The sequence below is a fragment of the Chionomys nivalis genome, chromosome 3, assembly GCF_950005125.1.
Source record: "Chionomys nivalis chromosome 3, mChiNiv1.1, whole genome shotgun sequence".
NCBI lineage: Eukaryota > Metazoa > Chordata > Mammalia > Rodentia > Cricetidae > Chionomys > Chionomys nivalis.
Genome location: NC_080088.1, coordinates 50578036 through 50598973, shown reverse-complemented (window position 1 = coordinate 50598973; position 20938 = coordinate 50578036). Strand labels below are relative to the sequence as shown.

General features: G+C 38.3%; 1 protein-coding gene across 1 annotated transcript in view; it reads left to right on the top strand.

Annotated features, from left to right (window-relative positions):
• The window catches only part of LOC130871271 (T-cell receptor-associated transmembrane adapter 1), a 45986-nt gene that overhangs the window by 23291 nt on the left and 1757 nt on the right, over positions 1-20938 (top strand). The window contains exons 4-8 of the mRNA XM_057764640.1: positions 7016-7077; positions 9045-9133; positions 12767-13015; positions 16392-16395; positions 20156-20305. Coding sequence (XP_057620623.1) covers positions 7016-7077; positions 9045-9133; positions 12767-13015; positions 16392-16395; positions 20156-20305 — 554 coding nt within the window. The remainder of the gene's footprint in view (positions 1-7015; positions 7078-9044; positions 9134-12766; positions 13016-16391; positions 16396-20155; positions 20306-20938) is intronic.

Sequence of the window (20938 nt, the reverse complement as noted above, 5' to 3'; positions counted from 1 at the left end):
GTTCTTTTCTGACCCAATATCTTATAAGAATATATGAGCTGAGTCTCTTCTTTTTTATTTTGATTAAAAATAGACTTTTTTCATATAATATATCCTGAATGTTGCTTCCCCTCCCCCTTCATCCCATATCCTCCCTCTCCATCAGGACCAACTTCTTTTCTGCCTCTCATTAGAAAAGAGACTTCTAAGAGACAATATAAAATATATAGAGAGAACAAAACTGACACATCAGAATAAGAAAAAAAGAAACAAGGAAAAGAGCCCCCAAAAGGACATAGGAAACAGATATAGATGCAGAGACACATACTCGGGAATCCCATAAAAACAATAAACTGGAAGCCATAATATATATGCAGAGGACCTGTGGGGGAGAATATAATATATAATAAAATAAAAATTAAAAAATAAGACAAAATTAATAAGAAAGGCAAACCTCTGACAAGAAGTCTCCAATGACGCTTTGAGTTTCTTTTCTGTTGGCCATCTACAGATGGGTGGTGTTGTTTTCTTTTCTTGACTCTTTACTCTTTGCTCTTTGGGGGCCCGTCACACAGCTCCCAAATAAATCACGCACAGAGAGATTTCTTTTTGCTTATTTATACCTGGTCTTAGCTTGATTTGTTTATTGACAGCTTTTCTTAAATTATCCCAACTACCTTTGCCTCTGGATTTTTTTCCTTTTCTTACTTTTGTATATCTTACTATTCACTCCTATTCTGTGGCTGGCTAGGTAGCTGGGTGGCTGGCTGGCTGGGTGACTAGGTTGCTGGCCTCTGACATCTTCCTCTCCTTGTTCTTTCTCCTTCTCCCAGATTTCTCCTCCTATTTATTCTCTCTGCCTGCCAGCCCCACCTATCCTTTCTCCTGTCTCATTGCCAATTCCGCTCTTTGTTAGATCATCAGGTGTTTTAGACAGGCAAAGAATCACAGCTTCACAGAGTTAAATAAATACAACATAAACACGAGAAACACATCTTTACACCATTAAACAAATGTTCCAGAGCATAAATAAATATAACACACCTTAAAATAATTTTCCACAGCAATGGCCATGTCTCCTACTCTTAAAAGTAGTTTCACCAGTGCGACTCCCTTATAGTAAATGATTTCATTTACAAGTGGTTATCAATTGCAGATAGCTTCTGGGTTGGGGAAAAGGGCATGTGTCCGCTACTCCTTTCAGCACGAGGAGTCTGTACACCCATGAAGGCCCTGTGCATGCTGCCTTAGTCTCTGTGAGTTCATCTGTGTGTTGATCCCATTGATTTACAGGGCTGTTCTACTGGTGCCCTCCCTCCGCTCTGGTCTTACACCCTTCCTGCCTCCTCTTCTCCCTGAGCCCTAAGGAGAGGGATTTTATGGGAATATTCCTTTAGGGCTGAGTGTTCCAAGTTCTCTCCTTTTCTGTATAATGGTCTACCTATAGGTCTCTGGTATTCATTCCCAGCTGCTTGAAGAGGAAGCTTCTCTGATAATGACGAGCAAGGCACTGACCTATGAGTATAGTAAAATGTCACTAGGAATCATTTCATTTCTGTTCTTTTAGTAGAACAGAAGTATTTAGTTTTATCTAGTTCCCGGGGCTATTTAGTCTCAGGTTCTTGTTGACCCAAGCAGTGTAGGATATGGGTTCCATCTCGCTGAGTGGGCCTTAAGTCAAATCCGACAGGGGTTGGTTACTCCCACAAGCTTTGTGCCACCACTGCATTAGCACATCTTGAAGGCAGGACTCCAGTGAGGATCAAATGTTTGTAGTTGTGTTGGTATCTACATTTCTCCTTTAGTAGTGTACAGAGTACTGTCCTCTACCAGAGATGCTAGCATGTTGTTGGTGTCTACATTTCTCCTTTAGTAGTGTACAGAATACTGTCCTCTACCAGAGATGCTAGCATGTTGTTGATGTCTACATTTATCCTTTAGTAGTGTACAGAGTACTGTCCTCTACCAGAGATGCTAGCATGTTGGGGTGAAGGCTCTCTGTAGGCACTAGCTCAACTTCTCTATGTTCAATGAGTTGTGTGGGTGTTGTCTTCAGCAAAAGAGACTTGAGGTCAGTTTGAGGAGGGTGAGGGCCTATAGGCATGCCTCACATATACTCAGGCTATCTCTAACATATCCATCCTCCTGTTATAACTGGGATACAAGCCCCATCCTGTGTAACTGCAAGATAACCAGTGCTTCTTGTGAAGAGCCCGCATGTCCCCGCAAAGGTTGTTTATTATGTGTATGCACAGGTGTCAGTAATGTGAAAAGACCAGAAGTGAGTGCTATTGTCATCTTCTATCAGTCTCCATCATGTTTCCTGAGAAAGGGTCTCCCACAGAACCAGGAGTTTGCCATTTTTGCTCAACTGGCTGGTCAGTGAACCCTCTCTGTCCATCTTCTTCTGCTCCCCTGGAGCTGCTCTGGGAGGTGAGGTTACAGGCTTGCATCACTGTTCCCAGCTTTTATGAGCCTATTGGGAATCTGAACTCAGGACCTTGTGCTTCTGTGTTGGGTACTTTATTTAATAAACTATCCCCTTGATCCTCATTCTTAGTGGCTCCACATTCACCCCCGCTGTATGTGACTGTTCTAGGATTCTTTCCTCATTGCATCAGAGACTGTCATCTTGGCGTATCTTCTGTCTTCTCTCCTTTTGGCCGGAAGCTTTTCTGTAGGCATCCCAAAGCACAAGCAGTTTGTGTCTAACCTTGCAATGACAGGCATATCATAGAAGACCCTGAACACCAATCATGGGATGAAGATTTGGTGTTGGGCAACATGACTCTGAGAATCCAGGCACTGTCCCCTTCACCAGGAACACTCTGCAGTTCCTTTCCTGACTCAAGCCAACAGGAAATATTTCTGAGTTTTACATGTTTCCTCTGGATCAGGGCCTTCTCTTTGCGGCCCTCCCACTCTTTCCCTGTCTAAGATATTAATGCCTGTCTCAGCGTTCTTGATGAAGAAAGTAACAATTCAGCAATCATATATTCAGGAACACCCATAACAGTTTCCTTTCTCTTCTGATTCAATATCCTTTCTGCTTCACTTATATCTTTCCCTTAATACATAAGTAGACTGTTTTGCTCATGCTCTAAAAAATAAGAAATGAGAAACTAGCAGCCTGATGCTGCATCACTACATAGTTTGCCTGTTTACTGTACACCTTTTACAGCCAACCGTGACGATCCAGCTATGTTCTGATCATATTTACTAGCTTCCCCCTTGAAGTCTTGAATCTATGCCACTCAGTCTTTGGGTCTCCAGTTCACTGATTCAGCTCTTGCCAAAAGGATTAATGTATTCCATAGGGTCAAATCTTCATTTTGCTTTGCTGGAACATCTGAAACCCTGGGAAACCTGGCACTTTCTACCTTTCACTTCGCTGGCTCTGAATTACCAAGAAACCCCTTTGGTTTTGCTTCCTGTGGTGGTTTGAATAGGAATGGCCCCCATAGACTTACATGTTTGAATGCTTGGGCCCATAGGGAGTGGCACTATTAGGAGGTGAGGCCTTGTTGGAGTAGGCGTGGCCTTGCTTGAGGAAGTGTTTCACTCTGCAGGAGGACTTTGAGGTCTACACTGCAGCTGGGCCTTGTGTGGCGGTCTCATTCTGCTGCCTGTGGATCGAGATAGAGAACTCTCAGCTCCTTCTCCAGCACCATGTCTGTCTGCATGCTGCCGTGTCCTGCCCTGATGACGATGGACTAAACTTCTGAAGCACTAAGCCGGCCCCAGTTAAATGATTTCCTTTATGATAGTTGTTGTGGTTATGGTGCCTCTTCACAGCAATCCTAACTAAGCCTGGCTGCTGTAGAAAGTCTTAGAGTCTGTGGTTACCTGCCCACTGTGGCGTGGCCTCTTATACTATATACGCCAACATAGAGCATGCATCCAGCCTCTTTTCCGGCTGTGGGATTCAGTTTATGATCTCCGTTAAAGCAGAGGATTCTGATTTGTGAGTTTATCCCTAAATAAATAACCATCTATTTCTCAATTCTGAGCTAGTGTGGGAATTCTTTTAAGCATCCTTCTTCACCTGGCGGTGATGGCACAAACTTTTAATCCCAACACTTAGGAGACGGAGGCAGGAAGATTTCTGAGTTTGAAGCCAGCCTGGTCTACACAGTGAGTTCCATGACAACCAAGGCTACATAAAGAAGCCTTGTCTCAAAAAAACCAAACCAAACAAACAGCAGCAGCAGCAGCAACAACAAACAAACAAACAAACCCTAAGACATTCCTCTTTCTATTAGCTTCTTTCTTGCTCCTTCTCCTGAACCTTAAAACACTCCTCTAGCAAAATGATTCATCCTCCAAATAATTTCACCCTCCTTTGTGGTTGTAGAAAACATTCAGATGCCAATAAAACCCAAATTTAAGTCTCTACCTAGTCAAAGAAATGCTTTTAAGTAAATCAAGCTAACATTTGTCAACACCAGTTTCTGACAGACCCCTAAGCCTGCTCTTTCCCCAGCCTGATAACTCCCTAACTCCTTAGAACAATTTGATTAGTTTTGTAGCAATATCCTACCTTTTTGTTTGGATGTTGGAACTCTATATTGTATTATGGAATTTGGAAGTTGAGAAAAATAAAGTAATTTTAGCATCCTTGATTTATAAGTATTAGAGCTAGAACTTATAGGATTGAAGTTCAAAGGGATTCAGTCAGAAGCAATGTTTTGTTTTGTTTTAAAGAGTAATTCAAATCTACTTACATCACAAAGCACTTGAGGTAAATAAAGTAAACATTTTAAAGCAGTGACTGGATAAGGTCTAAATGAAAACTCAAAATTTGAACCATAAAAGAGGTTAAAATAATATACTTTACAATTTTGAAGTGCCAATAAATTACCTAATAGCTAGAGTTCCTCTTCAGATATTCCCAGACTGAGTCTGACTTGACCCCAAACTCAGGGAATATTATTGTCTCAGTTATGAGCTCAGTTATTAATTTTTTAAAAAGCAGTCACTATATGAACTGAGTATGTAACTCAGAGGAAAGATACTTACTTAGCATGCTCAAGACCTGACATTTGATTCTCAGCATTGCCGAAGGAAAAAACAGCAATTATTGTAATCTTCCACATAAAACATTGCCAAACATTTGTTGTTGAAGTTACTACATGTCTGCAATAAGCTGGAGCTATTTGGCATTGCTAAGTAAAAACACATTTTTTAATTTGTTCATTAAGCAGCTGCTTCTGAATAATAGTTTATTTGAGGTGATTAATCACTTGGGACCAGCCTGCAGACACGGGGCCCGACATTATAAATCACATCTTATTTTCATTCACAGGGAATAGAGTGATATTCATTTTTTGGACATGATTTATCATTTGCAGGTTGCATCTGCTATCTCTGTGGGCTGGGAAAATGGATGGCTTGTCTTATTAAAAGTCTTCAACTTTTGCTGTAATATTTTCTGTATATCTAGAGGAAATCCATGATCAAGACAATTGGTTCAAGTATTAAGGTGTACTGGATGGAAAGGATGCTGTAGATCAGGTCTTTCACTATTGGATAAGTGAAATGAAGGCCAACATTTGGACTTTTTAAACCATTTTGTGTGGCCATCTTTGAACTGTTACCTGTTTGAGGAAATTTACTTAGTATTTATATATACTCTGTCTTCTTTAAGAAGTATGGGAAGGACTCAGTGTCATGCCTTGGGATGACTTCCTTTTTCTTTGATTGTAATTCCTTCTAACACTCTGTGACTTGCAGTCTCGAAGTGAAAGCGGTTGGTCCTCTTTCATAAAATTTCATCTACCAAGTGTTATGTACCTCTGTCCCAACCCTGCCATTATAAAATTTAGTCAGTAGGGCCGTTGTCATAAGAGTGATATCAGTAGGGCAGTCTGGTGACATTGGTAAGGTATTTACTGCGATAATAGCACTATTTGCATAAAGCAGAAGAAAATTTAACAAGAACCAATACTCATGTATCCCTGATAGTCCCTTTGACTAGAGGGGCAAGAAAGAATGGTTTTTATATTATCTTCTGGACCGTTTCCCTAAAGCCTTTAGATTATATATCTTTCTGCATGACTTCCTTAGGATATGGGTAGAGCATAGGACTTTGCAATCAAATTTACATTGTGGCCCTAGGTCTGCAATTGCTGGCTGTGTTTCTGGATACTTGACTCCTATACATTGCAGATTTCTAGAGAATGCAGTACAGGGAATCATGCCCTTCTATAGGACTGGCCCAAGGGTTGAATGAGCCCTGGAAGAGTGGAAAATTCTCATAACCAGTAATTATTTCTGATCTGCTCATAAAGCTGAGTAATAAATTAATCTATCTGAGTCTCAGGCCTCTCCTGTCTGTAGTGTTGTCAATCTTTATATTCCATCTACCAATCTGAGTCTAAAGAATTTACTTATTCAATGTAGTTTTAAAGGACCTTTCAGAGCTGTGCTGGCAGCAAGCAAACAGGCAGAAAAACTAATAAATAGCACAGACAACCTGCATTCTAATCCTAAGCCTGCCATTTTTTCTACTTTCGTGACCTTGAAATGATAAAGTCATGCATTTGTGTATTTTATGTTTCTTATCTATAAATCAAGGCAATATAGTGCTGTCCTGTTGGAATTGCTTTGAGAATAAAACCAGCAAACAAAGTATATGAAATGTGCTTCAAAAAGTCACTAACACATGAGTTCTCAATAATCATATATTATCCTTCTTCATGAAAGAAAGTCCCCATCTTAGTTTTTAATTTGCACATACACACACATGCAAGAAACACACATAGGCACATAAATATGCACATAATCAGACACAGACACACATAGACACACACATATACACACGAATACATGATTCATGTTTTCACTCATTCATATATGATCCCTTCTACCATAAAAAGACTGCTATGATTGAACAAGGGCATATGATAGTTTATTAGATATTGAAGATAGCTGAGAAATTAGTTATTAGTCAACCAATTATTACTTAGTAATTGTATTTTACTAAGTGTAAAGCAGATTTTTATCTAATAAAGAAAATTATTTTTCCCTGTTATAGAGTTGATGAATATTATGTTGAAGATACTCCAATTTACGGTAATTTAGATAATGTAATCCCAGGTAAGTTTTATTTTTCCATAATTAGACATATCAAAAAACCCATATAATTTTACCAACAATTTGTGGTATCTCATTTTTAAAACCATTACAGTTAGGTATTCTAGAAACCATAAGTTATGTATAGTACATTGTGTAGGTTATGTGTGCCAGGGTCACACTGTAAATTGCACTGTGATGGTCAGTACAAGCCAGCAGTTCCTGCTTTTCTGTGAGCTTCATTTCACTCCTGGAGCAACAACAATACATCACCACTAGAAAAGCAATAGAAGGTTCTATTCCCATGAATTTTGTTGCACAGAGAATTCTATAAAATAAAGTCATTTCTAGAATAGAATATGATCTACAGAAACAGTATTTGGGGACCTGTATATAGAAGCCTGTGTACAGGCTCAATTGCCAAAATCATGAACACTTTCTCCAGTTTCCTGTGGTTTAGCCTGAATTCTTTAAATGGAGAACCTGGGACTAAATTGATAGCAAGTGGGGAGAAAGCAGCACCAAGTCATCACTAAGTGCTTGGTGCTTCTGTTCTTCTACAAGTTCTCTTCACTTGAACCTTCTCTCCAAACTAAACCCTTTAAAGTCCTCAGAGCATGCAGCTGTGATCTGATGTCATAGCTGATGAGAGAAGATGCTGCCCTTTTCCGAACCTTCATTCTATTCACGAGCAGAGTTTGTCGGATTATTCTGCTTGCAAATCTCTGTCTCAAACGCAAAAGTTTTCTGTGATCTAACAATATCATAGTGTCTACATATCCAAACCAGTATAGGATTATAAAGTTAGAGAAATGTGAACTTTATAATGATTCAAAGATTTAACTGTCTTTCTTTCCATTATGAGCATGTTCTAACTTCTGCACACTAACAAGCCAGAAACATTATATTAAACTAATGTCCCTTCTGTTCCATATTGCAGAATTACGATCTCATCCTTCATATTTAAATTCTTATAAATTCTAATGGCCCAGTGCCCATCAGATCAATACTTTCCAAACCAAAATATGCCAGGGTTTATTTTAAGATTTTGACCTTACATGCCCTCAATTGGCTTTAGAAATCTGCTACTTACCAAGTAAACACAAGATTCTGTTGCTAGATTTTCATGGACTAAGATTTAAGAAACACCATTTTATTGTTTTTTCCATGTTGTTTTTCAGAGAGGACAGAAAGATTACTAGGTACCTTTTAGTATAATAAATATATCTTCCTCACTGAGGCCCAGTTGGTGCATTGTACATTCTTGCCGGGTAACTAGCCACTCTAAGTAGACATGTACAGGGATGTGTTTGGGAGAATAATGACACAGAATAGGATGGTTCACTATCATGAAGGATGTAGTGGGTACAAGTCTGTTCATTTTTAGACAATGCACAAAAGTTTGAGATCCTTAGAATGGTATTGAACAATCTTGAGGACTTAAGACAGTCCTGTCTATCTGATATGACTCTAGCTGATGGGACACAAATCCCAATCCAAGTCATTTTATTCAAAATTAGAATGAGGTATTTTAAAAGATTCTGAATAAAACATATTATTCATAAAATGAATTACAAAGCCATAATCATTGATGAATTTGGAAAGCACCATGCTTTATGACATGGTGTAGCATGTACAGTAACACCCATGTAGCAGATAACACAGGCAACCCTATAACTCCATTGAATCTCTAGATCATTTTAAACAGTGGTTTAGATGAGGCTTCCACATGCTGCTATGGTACAGAAAATCCTTTTGATGTAGTCTGCATCTTGTGCTTCTTACTGTCTGTCAGTAACATTGTGGGCAAAGGGCTTCGCTGTCAGAGCTGGAGGAACAGCTTGCACTTCGATAACTTTATTGCATGTCCATCTAACATACTGCTTAAATACTTCTTGAGACTATATATTCTTAGCTAAATATTGTTTGGATCATGCATTTTATTCATACCAGCACTTTTCATTTTTCCACGGAAATCTCCTACTCCCAAGAGCCAATGGGTGAGGACTGCTATGAACAAATGAAAGCTCGGCCACAGAGATCTGTGAGTGACATGCAAGAAGCCACTGCATCTGCACAGGTAAACTTTCCTGCACAAGTCACATCTGGTCTAGTTCAAAGCACCTGGACGTGCTTCAAGAGCACAAAAAGTGTTTTCCGATAGACATTAGGAGCAGCCTGCTAAAAATTTTGCAGCATGACTCATGTGTCAAGTTCTGAGACTTGAGCTCTACAGGGAAATATGGAAGCAGGAGCAAAACTGAACCCCAGAAGACTCAAAATTAGGTATAGTTCAAAGAACAATGGACCCTGTCTGTGCATACATGCATATATACACATATATGCATGTATAGCTGCAGATTTACATAATGTTCTGAAAGCACCAAAACATTCAGTTAAAACATCATTCTTTCTTCTCCAAAATCTTTTCTCTTGTATCCTCTTACTACTGCCTAGACTAGTCATGGTGGTGACAGTTCCTGGGCTTTGTTTTTTGTACCCCATATGCATTCTCTGCTTAGATTCCCATGAAGGAGGCAATATTAAAATTCCCATTTATAAAAACTTGCATAGAAAAAAAAAACCTGTCCTGGAACTTGTCCTCAGATGCTGTGTGAGGAGACAGAATCCCAAGGTAGAGCCATCTTACATACAACAGTCTTATTCTAAAAATAGCTCACAGTTTGGAAATTTCCCATTGTGGAAGAATTTTCCTCCTTTTCGCTACATGAATTTTGTAAGATATCAGACTTCTTAACAATTTTATTAAGAAATCAAGGTGTGGTGATATTTGAGAAAAAAGTCACCACATATGCAATCTGATATTTGGTTAATTATAAAATACGCTTTCAGGGGCTAGAGAAATGGCTGAATTGTTAAGGTACCCTTAACCTTATGGTTTTACATAAGGCTGGGGTTCAGTTCCTGAAACCCACACTGACTAGCCCACAATCACTGGTAGCTCAAGCTCCAGGGCATCTGACAACCTCTCTGCCCTCTGCGGGCACATGCATGCGCACACGCACACCCCCCCCCACGCACACACAGAGAGGTACATAGGTACATGCATACACACATATACTCTTAAAACTCAAATCTTTAAAGTACATTTTATTTTATTAAAGTAGGAAAAACTACATGACATAATATCTCCTGTTAATCTCGTGATATTAAAAGAAAAGCTCTTGAAGGAGATTAAGGTGAAATTAAGTCATCTAGAAATGTAGAGACCCACTCACACCATTTTAGCTGTGAAAATACCAAGAATTTCAAATACAAATTATAAGTAAACACATGGGAATTGCATAGAGTAGCTTTGTTTGAGATGTGTCTAATTTTTACTCAAGTGGAAATGATGCAAAACCATGTAACATCCTTGAGTCTGCTCTTTTATGAATTTAGAGACACTATTCAGTCTCTATTCTATTACATTTTTATAAATTTAGTTTCACATTGTAAGTCATTTTCTCCTAATTGCTCAATTTTACTTTATCAGCATAATCATGACCTACCTTATTTGCTTCTCTAATATTCATGTACTGATGGGTCACAGAAGCATAGGAAACGTATGATAACATGCATAGGCTGAAGGAAGAAAGTGCTTTCTGAGAAACATATGGGTCATTTCTTTGCCCTTTGAAAGCAATGTATGTGGTTCAGAGACTGTAACTTGAGTATCTTGGTCTACCATCAAAAATTAAGTCCTAAGAGTTCACCAGAAAACCTCACAAAAAGATTATTTCACAAGTGTTCCATAGCCTATAAAATTTAAGGATATACACGTGTGATGTCTCTTTTATTTATTTGTTGATCTTGGATCAATGTCCCGACTCCTTACTCTATCAAAAACATCTTCTCCCTTCCCAGACCATCACTAATTATGTTTCAAACTATTTCCTCTGAGTCTTTTAGGATCTTATCACTTTAATTAATTTTCCTTTTCTTCCTGGAAATGATCATTATCATTTGCATAGCATATGTGTAAATGTTCTCAATATTAAAACAAAACAAACAAACATAACAACTAAAACTTTCTTTGCTTTCTCTAATTTCTGAACTAAGTGGAAATTAGATGGGTTCTTTTCATCCCCTATAGTTTCGGTGTCTTTCTGGGGACACACATCCCTTTACCATTTCCTCTTTGCACCCCCAATTCCCTAAATTAATCCATCAAAGTGGAAGTCTAAAGTAAATATTTAATGTGCAGCCATGATCCTTTCTTGAGACCCATATTTTTTAAGATTTATTTATTATGTATACAGTGTTCTGCCTGTGTGCCAAAAGAGGGCACTAGATCTCATTAGAGATGGTTGTGAGTCACCCTGTGGTTGCTGAGGACCTCTAGAAGAGCAGCCAGTGCTGTTAACCTCTGAGCTATCTCTCAGCCCCTGGGACTCGTACATTTTTTTAACCTGGCACTGCCTGATAAAACAGAGTAGTATTGTCACTTGTTATTTGGAGTGATTTCCTATAACTGCAAAAACCAAATTCCATTACTTTGGTATTAAAGGGAGATTATTGCCTCAAATGATGAACAGAGATAAGAATGTACTTTGCTTTTGAGATGACTGAGTAGAGAAGCAGTCCTCATTCTCCTCATTCTCCTTCTTTCTATGTAATCAGCAGACTCCTCAAGTGAGGCTGGGCAAGCCACTAACATCTTGTGCATCTTTCTTTTCACTCAAAGGAAAAGATAGCTTTCTATTATTGATAGTAAATATTAACTTTAAAGTGCAATCAAATATGCCCATTCTTCAGCCATTCTCTTGGGCCCTATAGCCAGGGCAGTGGGAGGCATTGGGTTGCTTGGTCCAGTATTGGTCGTTTACTTAGTCTTGCTGGCCTTGGGTATAGCACTCCAAGTCTCTCGAACAGGATAGGGCAAAATTTACCGAAGAAGATAAGAGAGTTCATCCAAGTCCTAAAAGACCAACAAATAGCCACTCCTCCGTGGCTCTCAGTGAACATCGATAGCTCTTCACCAGTCTGTCTGTTGAGGCAGATGAGAGTACTAAATGTGTGCAACAGCGAATTGTCAAGTTTGCTGGGACACAGAGCAGAGTCAGGGAGTACTGAGCACCCAAACAGAAAAACCTTAAAGGGCAGGACATGGAATCCAGACTTTAGTCCAGAAGAGGCTGTCCTCCCAGCATTGACCCACCTCTAGGACAGAAGGGAAGGGTAACAAGTTCCATTCTGTCTTAGGTGTCAGTTGTACAAGGAGATGTGTTTTGCTTTTTTCTTACAAACCTTTAAAAATGTGAAGTAAGAGGCAGAGGAAGGATTTGTGGGTCTGTTTAAATTATTAAGTTGCCATTTATTTTAAGCTTATGGAAAGCATGCCTTTTATTCCTCCCTACAATGTGCTTTCCCTCCTAAACAAATGAAGGTACAGTTGCTCAGGAGAGTGATGGAAGGCAGTAACTGCTTGGGGTGAAAGTGAAGACAGAAGCAGGTGACGAATGGTCCGATGTGCTCGTGTCAATTTTGAGTATGAGAAAATCCATGAAATTCATCTAAATACCTTTATTTTTCAACTCAAAAGTCATGAATTACCTGTTGGTTTGTTGCTGTTGACTTCAACTGTCAACTTTACAAAATCAGGTAATTGAAGACAGAAAAAAATGTTTTTCATTAGCCATGAAAATTTATAGAAATATTGGAAATTAAAGAATAGATCAACAGTGAAAAACTCACATATGTTTCTTTTCAGGTACCTGCTGAAAGTCAGATGTGCTATGCCACACTGGATCACAGCATCAAGGGGAAACGCAGAAGGCCCCGGAAGCAGATTGCTAATTTCTCAGACAGGGAGAAGGATGCACAAGTTTGTGCAATGGATACCAGCATTTCTCAGAACAATTTGGTACCAGATTTCTCATCTGATAACCAGGCAGTAGAAGAAAGTATTCATGATGATCCTGCAAGACTGTTTGGATTGATCCGTGCCAAGAGAGAGCCTGTATTCTAGCCGGACAATGATCCAGCTCACTGATAATGACCCTATCAGGGATGGCTAAGAAAACAAGACCCTGGTATGACACACAAGGACTGGCAGGATGATAGTCTGCTCATTTGTTGATGGGATGGTAGCTTCCTTTTTTCAGAGATTGTGTCTCCACACACCAAATCTAATGTATTAAAATTAGCTATATGAATTCATTAAAAATTATCCAAGTAGTAAAAGTAAAGCAATAAAATCCAGTTTGTAAATAAAATTACTTGTTAAAAAAGTCAAAATGTATAGTAATACCTAGGAAAATTTTAAAAATATAAAGTACATACATGCCCTAGGACGTACTGAAGGAAAGATAAAAGACAATGTCTCAAAATATTAATCAATCAAACATTTCCTCTTTCATCAATATGAAATAATTAGAAATTTCAAATAATTAAAAGTACATTGCTAAGAAAAGTAGAATAAGTTGAGGAGTATTTTTCAAATATGTAGATAGCATAATTATTCTAAAATTGTGATTAAAAACAGATCCATGTTCCTTATAACCATTTTTTTAAGAAGAACTTAGAAATTCTACTGCCAGGGATAATCAGTAGGAATAACTTTGTGTGTGGTTTGTGGATATTTTACTCAACTACCACCATGTAAAAGTAAGGGTTGTTTCTTTTTATTATTATTTTAACTTAAAAGTAGAGTGTAATGCATGTTATTTAAATTTTCTTCATGTATCAAGATGTTCTGGCTTTATTTCTACTGTATCTACCTATATCAAATGTTTAGGACTGTGTCTCTGGTAATGCTGGGGAGCAAACCCAGGGTCTTTTACATGAAAGGCAAGTGCTCTATCACTGAGCTTCATCCCAAGTTTTGTCCCATAATTTTAATGTCTTCATTGTAGTTTAAATCAGAATTCATTTAAATGATTTTGAAGGCTACTTAAATTAATTCAAGTTTCTATTTTATGTGCTCACAAATGATATTTTAATGAGAGTGCTCCAAGACACGTCTGGACACTTATCTAGTTTCTTCTTTGTGATGAGTCCCTTAAAGAAAATTAAATATACTTAAAGATACGTGTTCATATTATTAATTGCCAAAAACCAGATCTCTAGAAGATCAGAAGTTGGGTCAAATATATACATTCATACAGTTTAAATTCTAAAGGATTATCCCACATTGTCTCCCAAACAGTTAACTCAAAGCCTCAGCATGGGTAAGGGTGCTTAGCTATGATCCCAGCATGCGGGAGTCTGAGGCAGGAAGAGCTCTATTAGTTCCAGGTTTTTTGGTCCTGAAAGTGAATTTCTGGTCAGCTTGGGCTAAGAGTGAAACCATGTTTCAAAACAAACAAACGAAACAAAGCAAAACAACAACAACAACAACAAAACTATTATCAGAAACAAAACAACGACTATTGTCCTCCATTGAGAAAGGAGGCTTGTTGGTAGTTTATAATAAACATATTTAACTTGTTACATATTTTAAAAGGTTACTTTGACAGAGAAACTTGGAAACAACATTTTTTTTTCTTTCTGGTGGTGTGCTGTGGATTTTCCATACATTTCATTTTTTATAGTACTTTCAATTTTTTAAAAGTTTTGATGAAGTTATATAGTTTCCCCTTTCCCCTTCCTTCTTCTGAAACCCTCCCAGGCACCCCTTCTTGTTTTCTGTCAGGGATCTCTTTGTCTTTAATGTTGGTACATATATGTATGTGTGTAATTGGAAAGCTCTCCCTGTAGAAGACTGTTTCTCCTACTCCCCAGGTGCCCACAGTTCTTTGCCTAGAGTTGAGGCCCTGCAAGCTTTCGCCCCCTTCATGCTGGCATGTCCATTGGCATCATCATTGTTCAGATCTTGTTTAATCAGTCATGTTAATGAGACCTCATGGGTGTTGCCTTTCTGATGTCACATGCTTTTATTTAAGATACCATTTAAAAAAATAATAAGTACCTTCATAATTTTCCACGTAGTTAGAATGTCTAGACATCTCCAGCTGCTCAGATCCATGCAGGATTCTGTCTGGCACCCCACATTTCCACTTAAAGGACATCTTTAACTATTTTTGCTGTCCAGGCCAATGAGTGATAAAACTCCCTCGGAATGCTGAGCATCTGAAAAAGCCATTGTTTAAATCTTGAGAGATATTGTCACTGAATAAAAAATTCCCAAGATTGAGCGGTCTATGCTTCTTTGAACAATTTGTACTGTTCCTTTTTCGAACACATGGATGCCATCCAAAACCTTCCTGGTACCCTTGGTTTTAACTATGTGGTTTCCTGAATCAGAGCAGCTGGATTAATGTATAATTTTCTTCAAAGATTAAGTCATCCTTCTAGATTTGAGATGCAGAACAAGCAGCACCTGTCTCCACTTAAACACTGTGGATGTATTTTTCAACCAATAAATATTGAATCTCGACGGGAGACTCGTTCTCCTGAATAACAACGTTGATGGGGAAGTGCGCACTGGCAGACCTAATCCTGTAAAGCAAGCCCACTGTAACAACCTTGACTGTGGTGTAGACATGGCTACCAATAGTCTAGGCAGCAGCCAGTTCCTTTCTGCTTCCCTATCATTTGTCAACCTAGAGCCTCTTGGTTTTCTTTTCAAGGGGACTCATCTCTGCACTGATGTGATTAGAGTCTTTCTGGAGGGTTCCTCTGGGACCCTTCATGATCCCTGTGTGCCTCCTCAGAGAAATGTCAGCATTTTCTGGGACCCCAGAAGTCTAATTGTTGAGTATCTTCTCACAATAGGTATGGCCTGCTTTACAAGATAGTATTTTTATTGTGTAAAAGATACTTTGAATTTTACCTTATTTAATTATTATGATTTTAAAACTATTTTGAACACACACACACAACACACACACAGATGCATATGTAATTATAAATCTAGATTCTGCACAGTAGAGAAAGTGTGCAGCATTTTTCTGAATCTGGCTTATCTTGTCCAGTACAATTATTCGTGCAAATGTCAGGATTTCATTTTCCTTTGTGACAGAGAACTCCATTTGTATATGTACCACATTTTCGCTGTCCATTTTTCTGTTGATGAACAAGTAGGCTGGTTCCATTTCCTGTATACTGTGAAGAATCCAGCAACAAACATGGAGGCACAAGTATCTCTATGGTATGATGATATAGCATCCTTTGAATATATCCTCCAGAGAGAAATAGTTATCTCATATGTTCGTTCCAATTTTAATCTTTTGATAACATCTATCCTGATTTCCATAATGGGTGCAAAAGCTTACAGGCCTACCAGAGTAAATATCATCTCTAGTGCTTGATGTCATTTGTTTCTTTGATGATAACCGTTCCAACCGGAGTGAAATGTGTTCTTAATGCACTTTTCATTTGCATTTTCCTCACAGGAAGGTGAGTGTTTATTGGCCATTTGTATTTCTCCTTTTGAGAACTATGTCTACTCAGTTCACTGCTGCATTTGTTAGCTAGATGACTTCAGTTATTTTACTTAATCTATTTGCAGTTCTTCGTGCATCCTGGATATTAATCGCTTTTCCGATATGTAGTTGGCAAAGGCCGTTCCGTACTCCCACATAGAAGATTGTTTCCTTTACCATGCAGAAACTTTTATCATCTACTCCCATCACTTAGTTCTTATTCCCTGGACTAAGGAATCCTTTTCCAGAGTGTTTTTGTCTGTGCCTGCATCTACAGGTGTTTTGTTTATTTTGAAGTTTCAGGTGTTACATTAAGTTCTGTGATCCACTTTGAATTTATTGTCTTATAGTACGAGAGATAGAGATCTATGTAATGATGTAGCTGTATCTATAAGGGTTTATTTCTGAGTCCTCTATTCAGTCCAATTATCTATATGTCTGCTTTTGTAGCAGGACCATACTGTTTGGTTACTACAGCTTTGCAATATACTTGGAGATCAGGTATTGTGATATCTCTTTCTGCTAAGGATGCCTTCGCTTATTTGGGTTTTGTGCTTCCACATGAATTTTTGTTGTTGTTGTTGTTTTTCTTGTTCTGTAAAGAATGCCTTGAAATTTTGATAGAGATTGTGTTTCATCTGTAGGACAGCTTTTGGTAATATAACCATTTTCACAATATTAATTCTGTAAGTTCTTGATAAAGGTCAGTCTTTCTATCTTCCAGTGTCTTCTTCAATTTCATTCTCTGCTATCTTACAGTTTTTATTGGAGAGGTCTTTTACACGGCTACCATGGGGAACCATGCTGACAGCAATAGCCGGTGTTGTTTTAAAGTCTTCTGGAACCTCCCTAACAAGAATTTGTAGACAGACCATTTTCTCATTTTTATATTTTGTGGTCAGTAATGTATGAGTATTTGAGAAGTGTCCCTTACATATCCTCAAACTTACACCATCACTCAAACACTCTCTCCTACAACATTTCTCCCCTGCTTTTGACCTGTTTCCTCATTTCATAGGATACCTAAGCTGCGTCCACCTCTGGGAGTATCTACAAACATGTCCTAGACAATAATGTAGAGAAACAGAGTATCCAGCTCCTTTGTTTAACATTGTCCTTCATTGCTTAATGTCCAAAGTCTTAAATTCCTCTGATTTACCTATTTTTGCTGGAGTTTATCACTTCATCCAACATAGGACATCAATTCCTACAAGTTATTTCATCTTGACAAGATACCAAAAGCAGTCACATCATGTTGCTATAATTCTGTAGTTTACATCTATTCTAGTCTAGTTCTTGGACACAATAATGAGCTATGGGTTAAAAGTCATCAGGAAATAATTAGGGTAGTACTTCACCTGTGGAAGCTGGAAGAGTTTATGTTCCAAAAGGAGTATCATTATAAACGCTCCCATTTCTGCTGAAACCTACAGAGAAAAGCAAAAAAGAAATCCAACAGAAGGAAACTGATGATTTTATAAACCCTTGAGTCTTTCACTGATGTTCCCAGAGAGGCTTTTCCTGTGGAGACACAATAAACACATCTATTCACCCCAAATAGTGAGCCAATGAATAACCCAAGTTATGAAAGTCCATCTTGTATAACCAGTACATTCTTGTTAGGTTACAGCTGCATCACTGTAAAGCCCATTAGAAAATGGGTAAAATTTCACAGAAGCTCCAACATTAAGCTCTATACGTGACTTGCATGCAGCTAGATGGGTCCAGTTGCTTCTCAGCAACTGACTGATTAGAGACCACTTCACTGGCTGTTCTTTTTTGCTTCTGTAAGTCTGAGGAGGAGCACTCCTGTCTCTTGCAAATCTCAACTTCCCTAGGCTCCTAAAATCAGTTTACTTCTTAAGTCTATTCCCTTTCCACTGGAGGAGATGTTTCAGTTCAAAGTTAATTGCTGTACAATAATTGATACTATGTTAAAGTTTTAAAAAAAGAAATAAATGATTACTTATTTCCTTTTGGTATTAAATAACTTATTTCTGGTAGAACAAAGGCAGAGTGATTAGTTTAGACACATAGTTTAAGTCTCCCTCTCTCTCTGAAGCCTTATCTTCATTTGATTAATAAGACAGCAACTTACATAAAAAGCAGAGAAGATAAAAATTTAGAGACGGGAAAGCTAGAATGTAAATTTAGTGAGGTATGCTCTCCTACATTTTAGAATTATTTTATTCTCTATGGTGAATTGAATGAGACATGTTCCCCATAGGATCAGATATTTGAACCCTTGGTTCCAGTTGGTGGCATTGTTTGGAGGTAGGAGAATAATGGGACCTTTAGGAGGTGAAGTCTTGATTGGGTAAATATTCCTGAAGACAATTTCACTTGCTGGATATTTGATTACCAAATTGCTATTGATCTGCCTTAATTCACTGAAGTCCAGAAGGCTACAGAAGACAAAATTCCAGCAGAAATGTTGATGATGGGAATATCCCTCATGCAGGATGGAGAACACCAGTGGCTGGGGAGATAGCTCACGCTGTGAAGTGATTACCTAACAAATATGAAGACCTACCTGAGCTCACCTCCTAGAACCACATGAAAGAGCTGAGCACCACAGTGAATACTTGTAATCCCAGGGATGGGGAGATAGAGACAAAGGTGCCCCTGGCTGCTGGCCAGCCTGTCTAGCCTAAGCAACAAGCTTCAGGCCAATGAAGAAATCCTATCTCAAAAACAAAGCAAACAAAACTCAAATAACAAAATTAAAAATAAAATTAAAAAAAACAAATAAAAACTGTGACTGTCAACATAAGAGGAACAGCACCAGATGTTAACCTCTGGCCTCCACACATCATGCATACATGTGAATGTACAAGCACACACACATACACTTACAAACAAAAAGGGGGGAAGGGACATATGCTTTAACTGGGAGGCAGGAGCTGAAGCCTGCTGTTGGGTTTGGGAGAGGAACAGCTTGCCTTGTAGGCATGAGCATCTTCCCTTCTAAGTTTCTGTCCTCCATTCAGATTCTGAATGTTCCATTATCTTAGGAAAGAAGTAATTCTACCTCTACTATTGACATTTTTTTTTTTTTACAATTTGCCATTCTGTGATAATGACACATTCTCAGTTGGCATAATCAGAATGTGTCCAAGAGTAATGCCACCTATGCTGCTTTTCACTATTAATAAGTAAAATCCTATTCACTTCTTTATTCGTGTCTGCAAATACAAATGAAGTCTCAGACCTGATTTTTTTTTCAGTGTTTCATGCTTAGTTACAGAATTTCCCGAGTCTGGGCTTAACAAAAAAAAATGGAAGTCTTCACAATTAGCAAAAGGAGTTTGAGAAAGCTGGAGCGATGTCCCCACTCTCCTTAACTTAGAAGATAAAGTTTTCTGCATCATGAAACAAATTCAGATAGTCTGATTTGCTAAGGTTTTAAATTGAGAACGTTCACAAGAATATCAATCTTGTTTCCTGTGCAACAAGGAGACTGTGTGAATATTCATAACCCCTGCCAGCTCCTTCCTGTCTCTCTGCTAATACAAATTTGTCCTTGGAAGTCTCAAAGACTTGCAAGACTGAAGACACTTGCTGTTCCCCCTGATAAAACCCAGGGCAGTGTGTGGTGCTCTCTGTTTATCTTACTAGACCTGGCATTATTATTATAATTAACCCATCAGTGCTCTTAGACAATATAAATACTTAAAGTATTAGTAACTTGTACTGGAAAAACTCTCTGGCACTTTTTTCCCATTCTTTTATAGGCATGAGGGGAAAAGTTAAAGTCCACGACCGCAGCTTCTCTTGCTTTAACAAGGAGATTGAGGATCTCATTTACTCAGAAAAAAAAAAATACCTGCTTAAATCTACTTACAGGGCTATTGAAGAGGTCAGACAAGGCTACATGTATAGAAGTAAGCATTATCCAAAAGGAGAAATGCTGGAATTTTCAAAATGGCTTCATAAAGTATTCTTCTAGCAAATACTTCTAGAGTTTACTCTGTGGTAATCATTATTCTACTGTCTTAGCCAGCCCAAGATCCATTTTGTCTGTCCTTCTTGCTTTCTATTAATAATAGCATCTGATTTTCCTTTTATTCCTACACAGGACCCTCCTTTCATCTTTCAAGCTATGACCCCACTGGCTCTTTTTCTCTAGCCTCATCTTTTGGGTAACATAAAAGACGACCTAAGGAATTGGAATGGTCTCCCAAAACACACTCATAATTGAATGTCACTCAGGCTTGACAGGTGAGGGCATGAAACAGAATTAATTTGGTGTGCACAAACAAAGTCACGTAGAATTACTCCGAGCAAAGTGTCATAGAAAAGCTCACATCTAGTACATGACAATGGTAAATGAACATTTTCAATAACTGTTTGATTTTATCTTTTCTTATTTGAATGCCAGCCTTACTTTGCAATGTACATATAAGAAACCTGATCATGAGAGAGGTAGGCATCTCATTCAAGAACATGTATAATAGATGTTCCCCATTACTGCAGAGATTGGTGCTTAAGACTATCTTGTCTTCTTATAAACATCC